Source organism: Bos taurus, chromosome 26 (assembly GCF_002263795.3).
Source record: "Bos taurus isolate L1 Dominette 01449 registration number 42190680 breed Hereford chromosome 26, ARS-UCD2.0, whole genome shotgun sequence".
Classification (NCBI taxonomy): domain Eukaryota; kingdom Metazoa; phylum Chordata; class Mammalia; order Artiodactyla; family Bovidae; genus Bos; species Bos taurus.
In genome coordinates this window covers 23,925,169-23,940,695 of record NC_037353.1, presented here as the reverse complement: position 1 = coordinate 23,940,695, position 15,527 = coordinate 23,925,169, and the positions used below count along the sequence as shown (strand labels likewise).

Genomic DNA, 15,527 nt, shown 5'->3' with positions numbered 1-15,527 from the left:
GATTCAAGTCTCAGTCTGAGTTTTGGCAGCATTTAAAGTTCTAACCTAGGGGTTTGAGTCCCAATGTAAGTTTTTTGGTTTCAGCACCAAATCCAGCTCAGTTTTACCCAAATGAGCATAGGAATTTGATATCTTCACCAGTTCCCTGAGAAGTATGTACACCACTCCCAAGTCAGCATTAATTTTACTCGGTGACAACACATTCTGTCACAGATGTCACTTCCCACAGCATTATTTCGTTAAGGGACATTTGAGTCCTCTCTGAATATGGCTCCCAAACTTCACGACATTAGTCGCCAATATCTTTCCAAGAATAAAGTACACCAGCTCCAAATCTCTCTTCTAATAAGATTGGGGGATTGGGACGCATTGGTAGGTCTCAGTTCCTTCTTCAGCAGGCCCTCAATAAATATTTGCTGAATTAAATAGAATGAACTTTCCTTTATGTGATGGGGAATCACAAATGGCCTTTGAATTATGATTAAATTTCCACCGTGTGGCAATACAAGCATTAATTCCTCCAAATAAACTTACATATTTCAAAGTAGAAACTTCATACTTCCTAATGGAAATATTCTTGCACAGAACATCACTGGTACTCAAGTTGAAATCATTATTATTCATAATGGAACATCGTTATACCAACTATTTCAGGGCTCCGCGCATCTGATGCAAACAGAATATTGTTGTCTGCTGCTGCTGCTGCTGCTGCTAAGTCGCTTCAGTCGTGTCCGACTCTGTGCGACCCCATAGACGCCAGCCCACCAGGCTCCTCCATCCATGGGATTTTCCAGGCAAGAGTACTGGAGTGGGGTGCCTTTGCCTTCTCCAAGGAACCAATTCCGTCATTTTTAGAAGCAGTGTAGAGCGCATCAGTCTTTTGAAGTATAAAATGGGTGAGGTTATTCTAAGTTGTGGCCTGCAAGCCCCGCCCCATATACCTGAGTGGCTCCGCCTACTGCCCGGCTTAGGTGAGGGGCGGTGAACCACATTTCCCAGCGGGCCCTGCAGGCCTTTAGCGCCTGCGCGTTGGCAGCTCAGGCAGGCGGACGGAACTCCCGCGCTATCCAGCCACCTGGTCTCGCCTCATCTGTTCTCTACCTACGGCATGGAGGGGCTCCCGGCGGTAACCGCAGGCAACGCGGGCGCTGCCAAGGCCGAGGGAGCCGCAACCATGCCGCCGCCGCCTCCCGTCTCCCCGCCTGCCCTCACTCCGGCACCCGCAGCGGGTGAGGAGGGCCCGCCGCCCCTACCCGAGGCGGGGGATCCCGGCTGCTCGGGCTCCCGGCCCCCTGAGCTGGAGCCGGAGCGCAGCCTGGGCCGCTTGAGGGGCCGCTTCGAGGACGAGGACGAGGAGTTGGAAGAAGATGAGGACCTGGAGGAAGAAGAAGAGGAGGAAGAGGAGGAAGAGATGAGCCACTTCTCGCTGAGGCTGGAGGGGGGCCGGCCGGACTCCGAGGACGAAGAGGAGGTATTGATAGCCCCTGTTTGACCACGCCGGCCCTCCGCCGTTAGGGCCGGGCCGGATGTCCCCGCTCGCCGCTGCATCCTTTGGCATTGGAGTCCACCCTCGCCTCTCCTTGCGCTGCCTGCTCGTGGCGCGGACTGGCCTTCTGTCCCTGCCAACTCATTTTGTAAGATTCCGGCAGTCACTTAAGCTCTCTGGGTCCGACTCACTCATTATTGAAGCTACTGCGTGCCAGGGATGTAGGCGCCAAGGGTACTGTTCTCCTGCCTTCTAGAAGCTTACAGTGGCTGGGAGTACAGTCCAGTTCTACAGAATGTTGAGAGTGTGGGGGAAACCCTTCCCCACCTAGTCAATCTCTAATTGGGAAGATTTTTTTTTTTAATTGGGGCAGCGCGTACTTCATTAATTCAGACAGTATACCCAGCCAGTCAGAATTTGTGTATTAAACACCAGTATCTGGAAAGTTTGTCCATTTTGTGATAATTCATAAAGTAAGATGTCCTTCATCTGGCAATATACAGTAGCTCCAAAAAGAATGAGATCTTTTTGAAACATTGGTTCATATTGTATTATTGTAACTTTGAGAGTATTTGAAGGGTCTGAGGTATTAGAACATGTTTCCATGTTGCAAAGTAAACTACACATTGTTGACAAAAAAAATTTAGGACGTATGACTTGGCAAGGATTTGTAACCTATTTCCATTGCATTTGCAGCGCCTGATCAATCTCTCTGAGCTGACTCCGTACATCTTGTGTTCCATTTGCAAAGGTTATTTAATAGATGCAACTACCATTACAGAATGTCTTCATACATGTAAGCATATAGTTCATTACATTTCCAAATAATATATTAAGTTTTTGAAATGTCTTGAAAACATTCTAATTCCAATATTTTTTTCCCAACAGTTTGTAAAAGCTGCATTGTCAGACACTTTTACTATAGCAACAGATGTCCAAAATGCAACATTGTAGTACATCAGACACAACCTCTTTACAACATAAGGTAAGAAAAATAAGTAACATTTATATAATAGGTATACTTTTTCTGAAAGATTGAAATTGTGTAGTTGGTAGTAAATTCTTGACCTGTCTCAAAATGACGAGAAAGGGAAATGCATATTCTTTAAAGAAATACATACAGAGCACTTACTGTATACCAGGCACTGTGACGTCTGCTGTAAACCTTAAAAGAAAAAAAAAAAGGTACAGACCTCTTTTCTTGAGGATTTAAATTCCATCACTGAAGTTGATGATGCTAATTTAGACTTGTCATTTTCTGTGTATCTAGAATTCTGTTTTTAAAATAACTGAAATAACTGGCCTCTTTAGAAAAACCTATCTGTCATAAGTCATTGTGGCTTATTAATCAAATTTTCATTTCATGCTCAGTTTGCTAAGGAAAGAAAAACACTAAAAGTGGACTGCTTTCATTTGTTTAGCAAATACTATTATGTTTTTATTACTTCACAGGAGAGTATTTTGCAGATGATACACAGAATTTTTAAGTACTGTCTCTGCCCTCAAACTCACATTCTTATTTGGGAAATAAGACCAGTTCACATGGAACAATTTAGCAAACTGTTCAAGAGTCTATAATTACTTGTAATTATGACAATGTGTAATTACTTGAGTTTCTCTTAGAAGAGAACCATTAGTGCTACCTAAAAGTAACTCACCTCTGAGAAAGGAGATATTCACTCCTAACAGAAAACAGTTACACACAAAGAGCATCATTCACTTTACCAAATGCTTTTTCTGAATTCTGAGGTATTCTCCATCCTTTCCTTTTATTAGGTTGGACCGACAGTTACAAGACATAGTGTACAAATTAGTGATCAATCTAGAGGAAAGTAAGTTTATTTTATTACCTAGTTGTAAATCCCCGAATCTCTTCTGACTCTACTAGTTATATTTTAAGTGTAATTTAGTCTGTGTTTTATCATTTTTTAGGAGAAAAAAAGCAAATGCATGATTTCTATAAAGAAAGAGGTCTAGAAGTACCTAAACCTGGTAAGTCTGGGTGTATATCATAATGTATTTATAGATTAAAAAATACTAACTTAATAAAATTCACTCCCTTTGAGGTTCTTTTTTGGTGATAGCTGGTTATTTTTTGATCAAAGAGAGAGAAAGATTTTGAAGGCAGTGACTTACTGTAACCCAATTTGTAAGGCTTGACGAGTAGAGGCTCTGGAGCTGGATTGTGATTCTGGCTCTGCCACCTTATTAGGTCTATAACTTGGACAGATGACTTCAGTGTTTCAGTTTCTTCTTCTATAAAGCAGGGATAATTGTAGCACTTTATAAAGTTGTTGTAAGGACTCACTAAGTAATGTGAAGCACTTAAAACAGTGCCTGGAACATAGTAACTGCTCAAAAACTAGTTTTTATGGTGATGGTAATGTCACAGTATGGAAGTTAGATTTGAGTTTAAATCCTCATTCTTCCACTTACTATGTGGGTGACTTTAGGCAAATTGCCTAATCTCATTAAATTGAATCTCATTTTCTTTACAGTTAAAGTACGTAAAGTACTTCAATTAAAAAAAAAAAAGCAGTGGTACCTACGCCATGGAATCATAATCAGGGTTAAATACAATAGTGCATATAAAAAGTGCTGAGCATGAGGCCTGGCACATAGTAGTGCTTATTAAGGATTACCCACAGCTATTGTTGCTTTTATGCTGAGCTTTCTTTGTGGCCCTGATAAACCAGCCACATATGTCTGCCTTCCACTGTGGAGCACTCCCCAGGCTTGTCACTAATTTCACTGGCTTTGACAGTTTAGCTAATGTTATTTGAAAAAGGGAGAGTGAGTGCTTTATGATCTTTTAAATAGTCATCATAGTTAAATCTGTGTAATTATTTTTCAGATACCTCAATTTATGAAGTTTTTATTCTAACTCAACTTTTTTGTTTGGCTATCAAATAGCTGTTCCACAGCCAGTCCCTTCAAGCAAAGGAAGAACTAAGAAAGTCTTAGAATCAGTGTTTCGTATTCCACCTGAACTTGACATGTCTTTATTACTAGAGTTTATTGGGTGAGTACCCTAAACCTCTACCTCTAAACTTTAAAATAAAGAAATTTTAAAGTCCCAGCAGTTACAAAATCATCCTGAGCTAAGGTACTAGAGAGTAGCACAATAACTACTTATATCTCTATCATCTGGCTTTCAAAATCAACCTTGCTATTATGGCAGAAGGCACTTGGCTACCTCTCCCTATTCATTCCCTGCTTCCCTTAGAGGTTAATAACTGCTCTCCTAAAAGTAATGATTATCATTCCCATGCATTTTTTTATGTGTTTACCACATGTGTATGTATTCCTAAACAATATGTAGAATTGTTTTTGTCCATTTAAAAACCTTAAATGGTGTCATACTGTTTTCCAACTTTTTTCACTTAGCACTGTGATTCATCCATGTTAAAATGTATAACTAGTTCACTCATTTTCACTGGGTGTTCCATTAAAATAAACATACCATAATTTATCTTTGCTTGTACTTTGGAGCACTTAGGTTGTTTCTAAATTTTTTTGCTATTGTACACAGTGTCACTTTAAACATTTTTTACAGATCTCCTTGTGTCTTTGTGAGATAGTTCTCTAAGAGTGTAGATTTGTTGAGTCTTAGGATATGTTCCGGAGAAGGCAATGGCACCCCACTCCAGTACTTTGCCTGGAAAATCCCATGGATGGAGGAGCCTGGTAGGCTGCAGTCCATGGGGTCGCTAAGAGTCGGACACAACTGAGCGACTTCACTTTCACTTTTCACTTTCATGCATTGGAGAAGGAAATGGCACCCCACTCCAGTGTTCTTTCCTGGAGAGTCCCAGGGACGGGGGAGCCTGGTGGCTGCCGTCTATGGGGTCACACAGAGTCGGACACGACTGAAGTGACTTAGCAGCAGCAGCAGGATATGTTCAACTTCAACTTTACTTGGTTTTGCCAAATTATTTTCCAAAAATTGAATATCTCTCTAATTCATATAAATTGCTTCTTTCCAACACTGTAACATATAGTGTACTCCATTATATTGCAGCAGTGTTAGACCAACTGTCATCACAGAGTTGGCCTGTATCAAACTAGTTTTTGAAATAATTACATGGTTTGCGGGATAAACTAAAATGCTTTTCTTGGAAAATCTGGATCTTCTATTTTATGTCCCTGATGACTATTTGACTTCTCAGTCACTTCCTCCTTATAACTCTAGGTTGCCTGTATTATTTATTTAGTATCTAGCTTGTACTATGTTGTATTTATCTCTTTATGTACTCATTCTGTGTTCTCAAATATTATGGATCCCTGAGAGGTGAGAAACCTTTCTTATGCCTCCACTGAGCCCACATAGTAGTGTTTTGTGATAAATGAAATAAAGATCTCTTTAGAAGAATAAGAAATCATATAATACCAAACTTTAAAACAGCACTTTCTGTAAAGAATGTGTTCCAGCCTAAATGTCCAAAAAGGAACTAGTAAATTAATGGTATGTGGAACATGAGCATGTGCTAGTAACATACGTGCTAGTATGGAACAATTGCCAAAATTCACTTTCTTAAGTTAAAAAAAATAAGATGTAGAAGAGAATATATAGGATGTGCTCATTTATGTCTTTTAAGAAAGGGGGTGGTGGACATATGTGTGTGTATATGTATATATTTCCCCCCACAACAAGGATAGACCATTTCTGAAAGGACATTTAAGAAAATGTTGATAGCAGTTACTTCTATAAAAGGGCATTGGAGTTTATGAATCTAGGATCAGAAAAAGTCTTACTTTTCATTGTGTTTGACTTTTTACCATGTAACTTGATTTTTAATAAGTCTAGTTAATTAAAATTGAAAATTGAAGGGAATTTGTATTTCTGAAACATTATTTTGAAGAAATGTAACCTTTTCCACTAATGCACAATAGGAACTTTTTTTAAACCTTTTTTGAAAAGTGGCAGTAATGTAAAGATGGCAAATATGTGCCAAGTGTGCTACATTATCTCTGCCTCTGCCAGCAGCACAAATCAGTACTTAATCATGACATGCTTGACCACAGTATTCAAAGTAGTCATTACCATTTACCAGGGCTGTTCCATTTTTAACACATTCCCTGCTGTAGAAAAAAAGAAGCCCTCACTTGGAATAAGATCTCTATTTAAGTCCTAACTCCTTTGTTATATAGCTTTGTAAAATTGAACTAACCACTTTCTGTTAATGCATTAGATGCTTATTAAGGTGCTGCTGTGTACCAGCACAGCAATCTGCTAACTGTTGGGAATGTAATTTGGATAAGTCAGCCATGGCCCTTGCCCTCATGTAACTTGTAGTTTTTAGCTTCTTCAGCTTCCCTGTCTGTAAAATGAGAGAACTGACCTTTGTATGTTGTTGATTATGATGGGTAATCTGTCTACATCAGAAAATAGTCTTTTATCTGTTTTCAAATGGTTATGGGGAAGAAAGCTTCCAATGTGGCAAGAAGTCCTTTTGAAGTCACCAGTCCTCAGAGTTAAATCCCCACATGTTTATTACATTGAAAAGCGTGGTGTTACCCCTGAAGTCAGGCTACTGAGGGTAAGCCATAGGAAGCTCTTTCATGGTAGGACAAATTGCAGGTGAGATTTTTAACCTGATGCAAGTATAAGGGTAAATTTGATCCAGCTAATGACCCTGCTTGAATTGGAGGAGCAAAAATACTGAGCTGGGTTCAGCCTATGGACAGTGGTTTTTCAACCGCTGGAATGAGCATCAAGTGAGATTCCCCACTCCACCTCCAAATTTGGTGTGCATCTTTTGTGATCTTAAGATAGTCTTGTACAGTACTTCTTTTTGTTTTCCAGTTTCTATGTGTAAGGTAGGAAATTATAAAAAGAAATAATCTTAGGCAGTATAGTGTATACAGAAAAAACATAACTCAAGGTATGTAACCCTTAGGATGTAGCTTAACTCCTCTGGTCATCGGTTTCCATATTTCTAAGTTAGAGATTATAATACCAACTCACAGGATTGTCATAAGAATCTACATGCGGTATTCCTCACATGTCTAAACTACTATAATATATGCATATTGAAATAATGCAGTCTCATTCAGAAATAAAGGTTAGTCTGGTGCTATAATATGTACAGCATCTGCCTGGTAAAGAAAATAGACTCACATGAGAGTATATGATAGAAGACACGGCAAAAATTTAATGTAATCTTAAGCTCAGTGGTGTTTAGTAAACCAGAGACTTGCTATTTCACTGTATGCTATGCTAGCCAACTAGGGTCTTATGTTCAGCTCCGGGCACTACATTTTAAGAGAGTGGTTGGTAAATGGAGGTGTAATCAGAACAGTAAAAGGTGTGAAAACCATGTCATGTGCGGTGGCAGAAAAACTGAATCTAATTCGCAAGAGCACCAAAAGGTGAAACTAGGACCAGTAGGTATGTTACGGGAAGAAACATTTGATTCAGTGCAAGCAAGTGGTTTCTGAGATCAGATCAGATCAGATCAGTCGCTCAGTCGTGTCGGAGTCTTTGCGACCCCATGAATCACAGCACGCCAGGCCTCCCTGTCCATCACCAACTCCCGGAGTTCACTGAGACTCACGTCCATCGAGTCAGTGATGCCATCCAGCCATCTCATCCTCTGTTGTCCCCTTCTCCTCCTGCCCCCAATCCCTCCCAGCATCAGAGTCTTTTCCAAAGTTGCCCACAAATGGAATGAACTGACTTGTCACTAAGAAGCTATCTCTTTAGACGTTTAACCAGAAGCCACATGCCCATGCATCATGGATTCTATAGAGATAATTCTTATGATGAAGAAGAGGCTGTTTTACTTTATTTGATGTTACTTATTTTTTGGCTGTATGGCTTGCTGGATCATAGTTCTTCAGCCAGGGATTGAACCCACACCCTTGGCAGTGAAAGCAGAGTCCTAACCACTGGACCACCAGGGAATTCCTGAGAATATTTTATAACTCTTAAGATTATGTTATAATCTTAGGTTTAAATTCTATATATAATATGTATACATAAATGATGTTTTATATTTATGTCAATATAACATACTTTATAGTTAAAACTTGTATATTTTAATGTCTTTATATTTGTATTATAAGAATACTCTAGATGATGCTATTGTGATTTTGCCTATTCTTCACATGATGGGAAAGAAAGAATGTGGGCTTTAAGAATTCCCTGGTGGTCCAGTGGTTAGGACTCTGCAACTCTCACTGCCACAGCCCATGGCCCAAGTTTGATCTCTGTTCAGGGAGCTATGATCCTGGGCAGCGTGGCAAAAAAAAAAAAAAGGAATGTGGGCCTTGATATGTACACCTGTGTTTGAAACCCAGCTTTATTACTTCCTGGCTCTGTAACCCTAAGTAAGTTATTCATCATCTCTGAGCTTAGTTTTCCTTATCCATATCCTGGAGATTCTAGTACCTGATTTACAGGGCTAGTGTGAGGACTGAATGAAAAACATTCGTAATATATGAAGACTTAATATAACTCCTGGTGCATAGTACATGCTCAAAAAAGTTTGTTCCTTGTCTCTTCATGATATGAGTAATTGATTTAATCAAAAGTCTTTGTCCTTGTAGGGGAAAGACAAATTGAGTAAATCATGCCCAGGTGATTATGCTACAAGTAAAACAAGAGGAAAAGTAGCAGCTTTCTTGTAAGGACTCTATCTTGTAAATGTTACTGTTGAGAAAAAAGCACATTAATTATGATAAAGAAAAAGACGTTTTACTTTAAACTGGAAAATGTTAGAATGCTATATGTGGGGGAATCTAAATATTAAGACTATGCTTTTGATTCCTGGAAGAAAATATATAAAGCAAAATAAACTATGGTATAAAACTGCCTTTACCTTACCACTAGGTGGCAGATATGACAATTAACTGTATCTGTTCATTTCATAAAGGATTAGGTGACTGTGTTTTAAGATTAAATTGATGTTTCTCAAATATTTATATTATGTTATTTTTCTGTGTTATATGATTAAATATGTAGTTTAAAATTGATTAATTTTGCTTTCATTTTTCAGTGCTAATGAAGGCACAGGACATTTTAAGGTATTTTACTTTTATTTTTCATTTGCTTTACAAGAGGGCCCTATAAGACACAAATTTAAGATTAACAATCGTGTGGAGACTGTCTTTGGTAACAATAAAAAGTATTTTAGAAATAAAACTTGTTGAAATTTGGAGTATATTCAATAATGCTCTCCTATAATAGATTTTTGAGAAAAGAGTTATTAAGTAGGGATTTATTATTATTTCACAACAATGGTTTAAAGAAAAATAAGTGAGCAATTTTTAAAAGTGAAGCCAAATGCTGTACTGATTTGGTGATTAAAAAATATTTCAAAGCATTTTTTGCATAGTTGGCATTTAGAGTTAAATATGAACTTATAATTTCATTTTCATGTAACATCTTTGGTTCAGATTAACTTGCCTCAACTTTTCGCTTCAATCATTTAGTGAAACTTTAGCAGTAAGAATGAATTCTTAAGTTCAGAGTTGTCTTAAAGGCTTCGGTTTCACAGGTGCCATTGCACACTGTGCAGCTCCTGTAGTATGAGTCACTCAGGAAAAGGAGACTTTTTTAAAGGGGGTAAATCAGGCCTTAGAGTTACTTGGGATTATAAAAATATAAAGAAATAACTGACTTTCATCTGCTTAGATTTTCAGTGACTTTGTCAAAGTCTACACGAAAATATGGGTGAATTATACCTGGTTGGGCATAGTGTTTTGTTTTGTGACTCTAGTGGCTTAAGGGACGTGAGTTGACGCATAGGAATAGATGAGTACTTTTTTGGACAAAGTATACTATAGGTTTTTCCCAGAGATCATTGTGATGGAGGGGATGCAGTGTTAGGTTTGGTAACTTTTAACCTCTTCTAAGTTGTAAAATACCAAACTTACGGTGATAAACTTTAGGAAGTCCTTTCATAGTGTGGTGGGTGGGAAAGCAGCATAACAGTTTCTGTATGGGACAAGTACAGTCACAGGCTCCTAGAGGTCACTGAAGACATCTGTGTAGTGACCTGCAGTAGCCAGGTGAGCCAACAGAGTATAAAAATCTCATGAAGAAAGAACTAAAAATTAAGTTGGAATATTAGCCTATTACTTCCACAAAAGCACATGGGCACGGAGAATATGTATGTAATTTGGAGCCTCACACATCAAAGAAATACGACATTGCCTGCCACCTATGAAGTGTTCTTGCCCAAACAAATGTGAAGCTGATCATACCCCTGGATTACTAATTTACAGGAAATCCAGGGGACACAGGAACTTATTTAATTACTCTGTAGGAATATAATAAGCCAGATCTAGATACTGGAAAACTGCAGGACAAAGACAAACAGTTCTGTTTCTTCAGCAAATAAAAGGGAAAGACATAAAGAGGGAACATATAGATAGAATATATTGATTAGAAGAGACTCAAGGGACATCAGTGTATGGTGTTTATTTGGATAGGATTTGAAAACTAAAAACTTTATGAGATGCTAGCCCCCAGTTGTAAGTAACATAAATATCCATCAACTGATGAATGGATAAACCAAGTATGATATATCCATGTAATGGAACAGTATTTGGCTGTACAAAGGAATGAAGTATCGATACATGCTACAACATGGATGAACCTTGAAGACATTTAAGTGAAAGAAGCCAGGCCCAAAAGACCATGTGTTATTTGATTCCACTTACATGAAATGTCCAGTATAGGCAAAAGCATAGAGATACGGAGTAGATTAGTGGTTGCCAGACACTTGGGGGTGAGAGGAAGTTGGGAGTGACTGCTAATTGGCATGTGTTTCTTTTTGGGTGATGAAAATGTTCTAAAGTTAGGTAATGGTGATAGATGCACAACTATATAAATACACTAAAAACCATTGAATTGTATACTTTAAAATGTGGTGAATTTAATGATAAATGAATATCTCAGTAAAGCTGTTAAAAAACAAGCCAAGGCCAAGAAAACTTCAAATAGAAGCATTGTTTGTAATAAATTTAGCGCATGCATTTTGAGAAAACAAAAATATGTCTGATAAAAATAATATATACATAAATTAAAATTTTTATTCTCTTTGTAATGACAACCCTAAAAATAAAATCATTTTCTACTAGGTAAAAAAATTTAGACAGTTGGTGAAATTTGTACACTTACTGTCTATTTTCTGATATTAAGAAATTTTAGAGTATGGTGGCAGTATTATGTTTTTTAAAGGAGTTCTTATTTTTTAGAGATGCATGCTGAAGTATTTACAAAGGAAATGATCATGTAAGGGGTTTGTTTCAAAACAAGCCTGGGGAATGGGGGCCAGGAAGCAGTTGGGATAGGAAAAGGGTGGGATTTATTTAAAACAAGATTGACTTTGAGTTGATAAAGATAAGTTTATAGGAGTTTATTTATACTATTGTTAAAGTTTTGAAGCATTACGTTTTCAGTATTAACTAAACATTCCCGTGTTAATTTGCAGGCTTATGTCTGTATGAGGTAATGAATGTATTGTTTTAGAAACAAATGATCCTATTTTTGCATTTTTTGACTATTTTTACTTTGCTAAAACAGTGTTTTTAAAAAATACTTTCTTAGCTAACACTTTGGCAATCTTATCATTTTTCTTTTAATTCTGCATTTATAGGGGAGTTTTAGTTATAATCTACTGCTTAAAAAGCTGCTTTTATTTTTTATCTTGGAGTTCAAATAAATATGTCTGACTAGGATCAGATCAGTCACTCAGTCGTGTCCAACTCTTTGCGACCCCATGAATCACAGCACGCCAGGCCTCCCTGTCCATCACCAACTCCTGGAGTTCACTGAGACTCACGTCCATCGAGTCAGTGATGCCATCCAGCCAACTCATCCTCTGTCGTCCCCTTCTCCTCTTGCCCCCAGTCCCTCCAGTATCAGAGTCTTTTCCAATGAGTCAACTCTTCGCATGAGGTGGCCAAAGTACTGGAGTTTCAGCTTTAGCATCATTCCTTCCAAAGAAATCCCAGGGCTCATCTCCTTCAGAATGGACTGGTTGGATCTCCTTGCAGTCCAAGGGACTCTCAAGAGTCTTCTCCAACACCACAGTTCAAAAGCATCAATTCTTCGGCGCTCAGCCTTCTTCACAGTCCAACTCTCACATCCATACATGACCACAAGAAAAACCATAGCCTTGACTAGACGAACCTTTGTTGGCAAAGGAATGTCTCTGCTTTTGAATATGCTATCTAGGTTGGTCATAACTTTCCTTCCAAGGAGTAAGTGTCTTTTAATTTCATGGCTGCAGTCACCATCTGCAGTGATTTTGGAGCCCAGAAAAATAAAGTCTGACATTGTTTCCACTGTTTCCCCATCTATTTCCCATGAAGTGATGGGGCCAGATGCCATGATCTTCATTTTCTGAATGATGAGCTTTAAGCCAACTTTTTTACTCTCCACTTTCACTTTCATCAAGAGGCTTTTGAGTTCCTCTTCACTTTCTGCCATAAGGGTGGTGTCATCTGCATATCTAAGGTTATTGATATTTCTCCTGGCAATCTTGATTCCAGCTTGTGTTTCTTCCAGTCCAGTGTTTCTCATGGTGTACTCTGCATAGAAGTTAAATAAGTAGGGTGACAATATACAGCCTTGACGTACTCCTTTTCCTATTTGAATAGTGCCTAGTTAAACTTTTCACCACATAACTTATGGCATGACAATCATAAAGTCTGTTTGCTGCATTCAATTTAAAAATATTTCACCAAGCAGTAGTACATGTCAGAAAAATTTTCCCAGGAATCTTATTTTCTTTAACTTTTATTTATGAAAATGTTTGAACATACTGAAAAGTAGACAGAATAGAACCTCCATGCAGCCATCACACAGTTTTACCAGTTAACTAATGACAGTTGAATTTCTTCCACTTCCCTTAGTTTTTGGGGGACTTTGCCACAGGGCTTGTGGGATCTCAGTTTCCCAAGCAGAGATTGAACCCGTGCCATGGCAACGAAAGCTCTGAATCCTAACCACTAGGCCACCAGGGACTCCCACACTTCCCTTCTTTCTAATGTTTTTCTGAAACAATTCCTGGCATTTTGCCACTTCCTCTGTAAAGTATTTCAGTAATCTTAAAAGATGAGTTGCTTTTTTTAGTGAACATGTATCATACCAAAAAAACAAGTTACAAAAATGTCAGTGTAGTGAAAGATAAAAATAAAGTGACAGACCTATTTTAGATTAAAGGAAATTAGAGAAGCACGACAACAAAATACAGTGTGCGTTCTTCATTAGATTCTGGATTGAAATAAGAACAACATACAAAGGACATTATTAGGACATTGGAAAAATTTGAATTTGGACCCATTTAGATAATTGCATTGTATTGTTATAAATTTCCTGAATATTTCCTCATAATTATATTGTAGTTATGAGGGTGAGTCCCTTTATTCTGAGAAGATAACTACAGGTATATTTGGGGGTAAAATATCTCAATGTCTGCAAGTAACTTAAGAAATGGGCTTCCCTAGTGGCTCAGACAGGAAAAGAATCCATCTGCGATGCAGGAGGCCTGGGTTCGATCCCTGGGTTGGGAAGATCCCGTCAAGGAGGGCATGGCAATCCACACCAGTATTCTTGCCTGGAGAATCCCCATGGACAGAGGAGCCTGGTGGCAATAGTCCATGTGGTTGCAAAGATTCAGACTGAGTGACTAAGCAGCAGCAACTTAAGAAATAATAAGTGTCTATGTATGCACACACATATACATATATGTTGGAAGAGATAAAGCAAATATAGCAATATGTTAATATTCTAGTTCATAAAGTAGATTAAGTCTATCTGGATCTTCATTTTACTAGTCTTATAACCTCTTTGTAAGTTTGTGATTTTTCAAAAGATTGGAAGTGGGGAACAAAAAAGGATGTTTCTTACCAGGTATCTAGTCAGTGTACAAATTTTTATCTTAGTCCCGGTGAGTGTTTTATTTTAAATCAAGGTCCAAATAATGTTCATACATTGTGATTGGTTGATAGATCTTTAAATCTGTAAGTTTTCTGTTTTTTTTCTCGCAGTTCATTTCTGTTTCTTTTTTCTTGCAGTTCATTGTTGACAAAACTGAGTCATTTGTGCTATATGGTTTCCTACAGACTGGGTTTTGATGTTGCATCTCTGTGATTTAACAAGTTCTGTCTTGCTCGTAAACTGGTAGTTACGTCTGAGTATTGGTCATACAGGTTTGACTTGAGGGAACTAAGAATACTTTATAGGTGGTGGCGTTTTGTCCACTGGAGGCACATAATGTCTGGTTGTTTGTGTCTCTTTGTTTTTGTGTGTGTGTGTTTTTGTCTCTGTTTGTGTGTGTGTCTTTGTAATGCTAACAAGTATTGGTACTCAATGTCAAGTCCATTAACTTAATAGGGTTTGGAAAATGATGTTATTCCTCCTCCGTTTATTGAAATACTTCTATAAGAGAAACTTCTGTTTGGTTAGCCAGCAATACCATTCATATAGGAAAGAAAGGATAAATGCTGATTCTTTCTCTTTACTTCCCAGGTTCAAAATAATGAGTTGATTCTTTAGCATGCTCCAGTCATAATCAGTGTTTTTGTTTTACTTTGCATTTAAATATATTTGTGGTTTAAATCCTCTTTAATGATCTATTTTAATGTTCAGATTGTCATATCTTAAGATAATCATGGCTGTAATAACAAGATATTTCATACTCCCCAACTCTTAAATCTCTTGCCCCAGACACAGAATTGGTCATTTCTCCAAGGTATCCTTGGGTGGTATTTCAGAATTAAAATCTGGTTGCTAGGGATTTTCCTTGCTACTGGGTTGGTAACTATTTTCAGTTGACAGAGGCAGGAATTTTTTCAAGGTAAAATGAGTTGATCTTTTTAAAAGATATTTTTAGTAGTATGTATTTTCTATAGCCAGAAAATAGCCGAATGTCTCTTAAATCTCCCTATAGATTCTATCTTATTATTCCAGCTTTCTTATCAAATTGACCTTCTGTGTTAACAGGTGGTAGGGAAGATTTTTGTGCTTCTCAAGGCACTTGATAGGATTCAGGCTATTCAGGCAATGGTACCTACAGTGCAGTGC

General features: G+C 38.0%; 1 protein-coding gene across 2 annotated transcripts in view; it reads left to right on the top strand.

The window, feature by feature from the left end:
• The first annotated feature begins 871 nt into the window (after nt 1–871).
• PCGF6 (polycomb group ring finger 6) overlaps nt 872–15,527 on the top strand; it is a 31,918-nt gene continuing 17,262 nt past the window's right edge. The window contains exons 1-7 of one of the 2 annotated variants that reach the window (XM_010819844.4): nt 872–1,471; nt 2,183–2,282; nt 2,375–2,471; nt 3,263–3,318; nt 3,419–3,478; nt 4,400–4,508; nt 9,487–9,514. In XM_010819844.4, coding sequence (XP_010818146.1) covers nt 1,109–1,471; nt 2,183–2,282; nt 2,375–2,471; nt 3,263–3,318; nt 3,419–3,478; nt 4,400–4,508; nt 9,487–9,514 — 813 coding nt within the window. In that variant the 5' untranslated portion in view covers nt 872–1,108. The remainder of the gene's footprint in view (nt 1,472–2,182; nt 2,283–2,374; nt 2,472–3,262; nt 3,319–3,418; nt 3,479–4,399; nt 4,509–9,486; nt 9,515–15,527) is intronic. The other variant, NM_001205620.2, reaches the window with a different exon arrangement.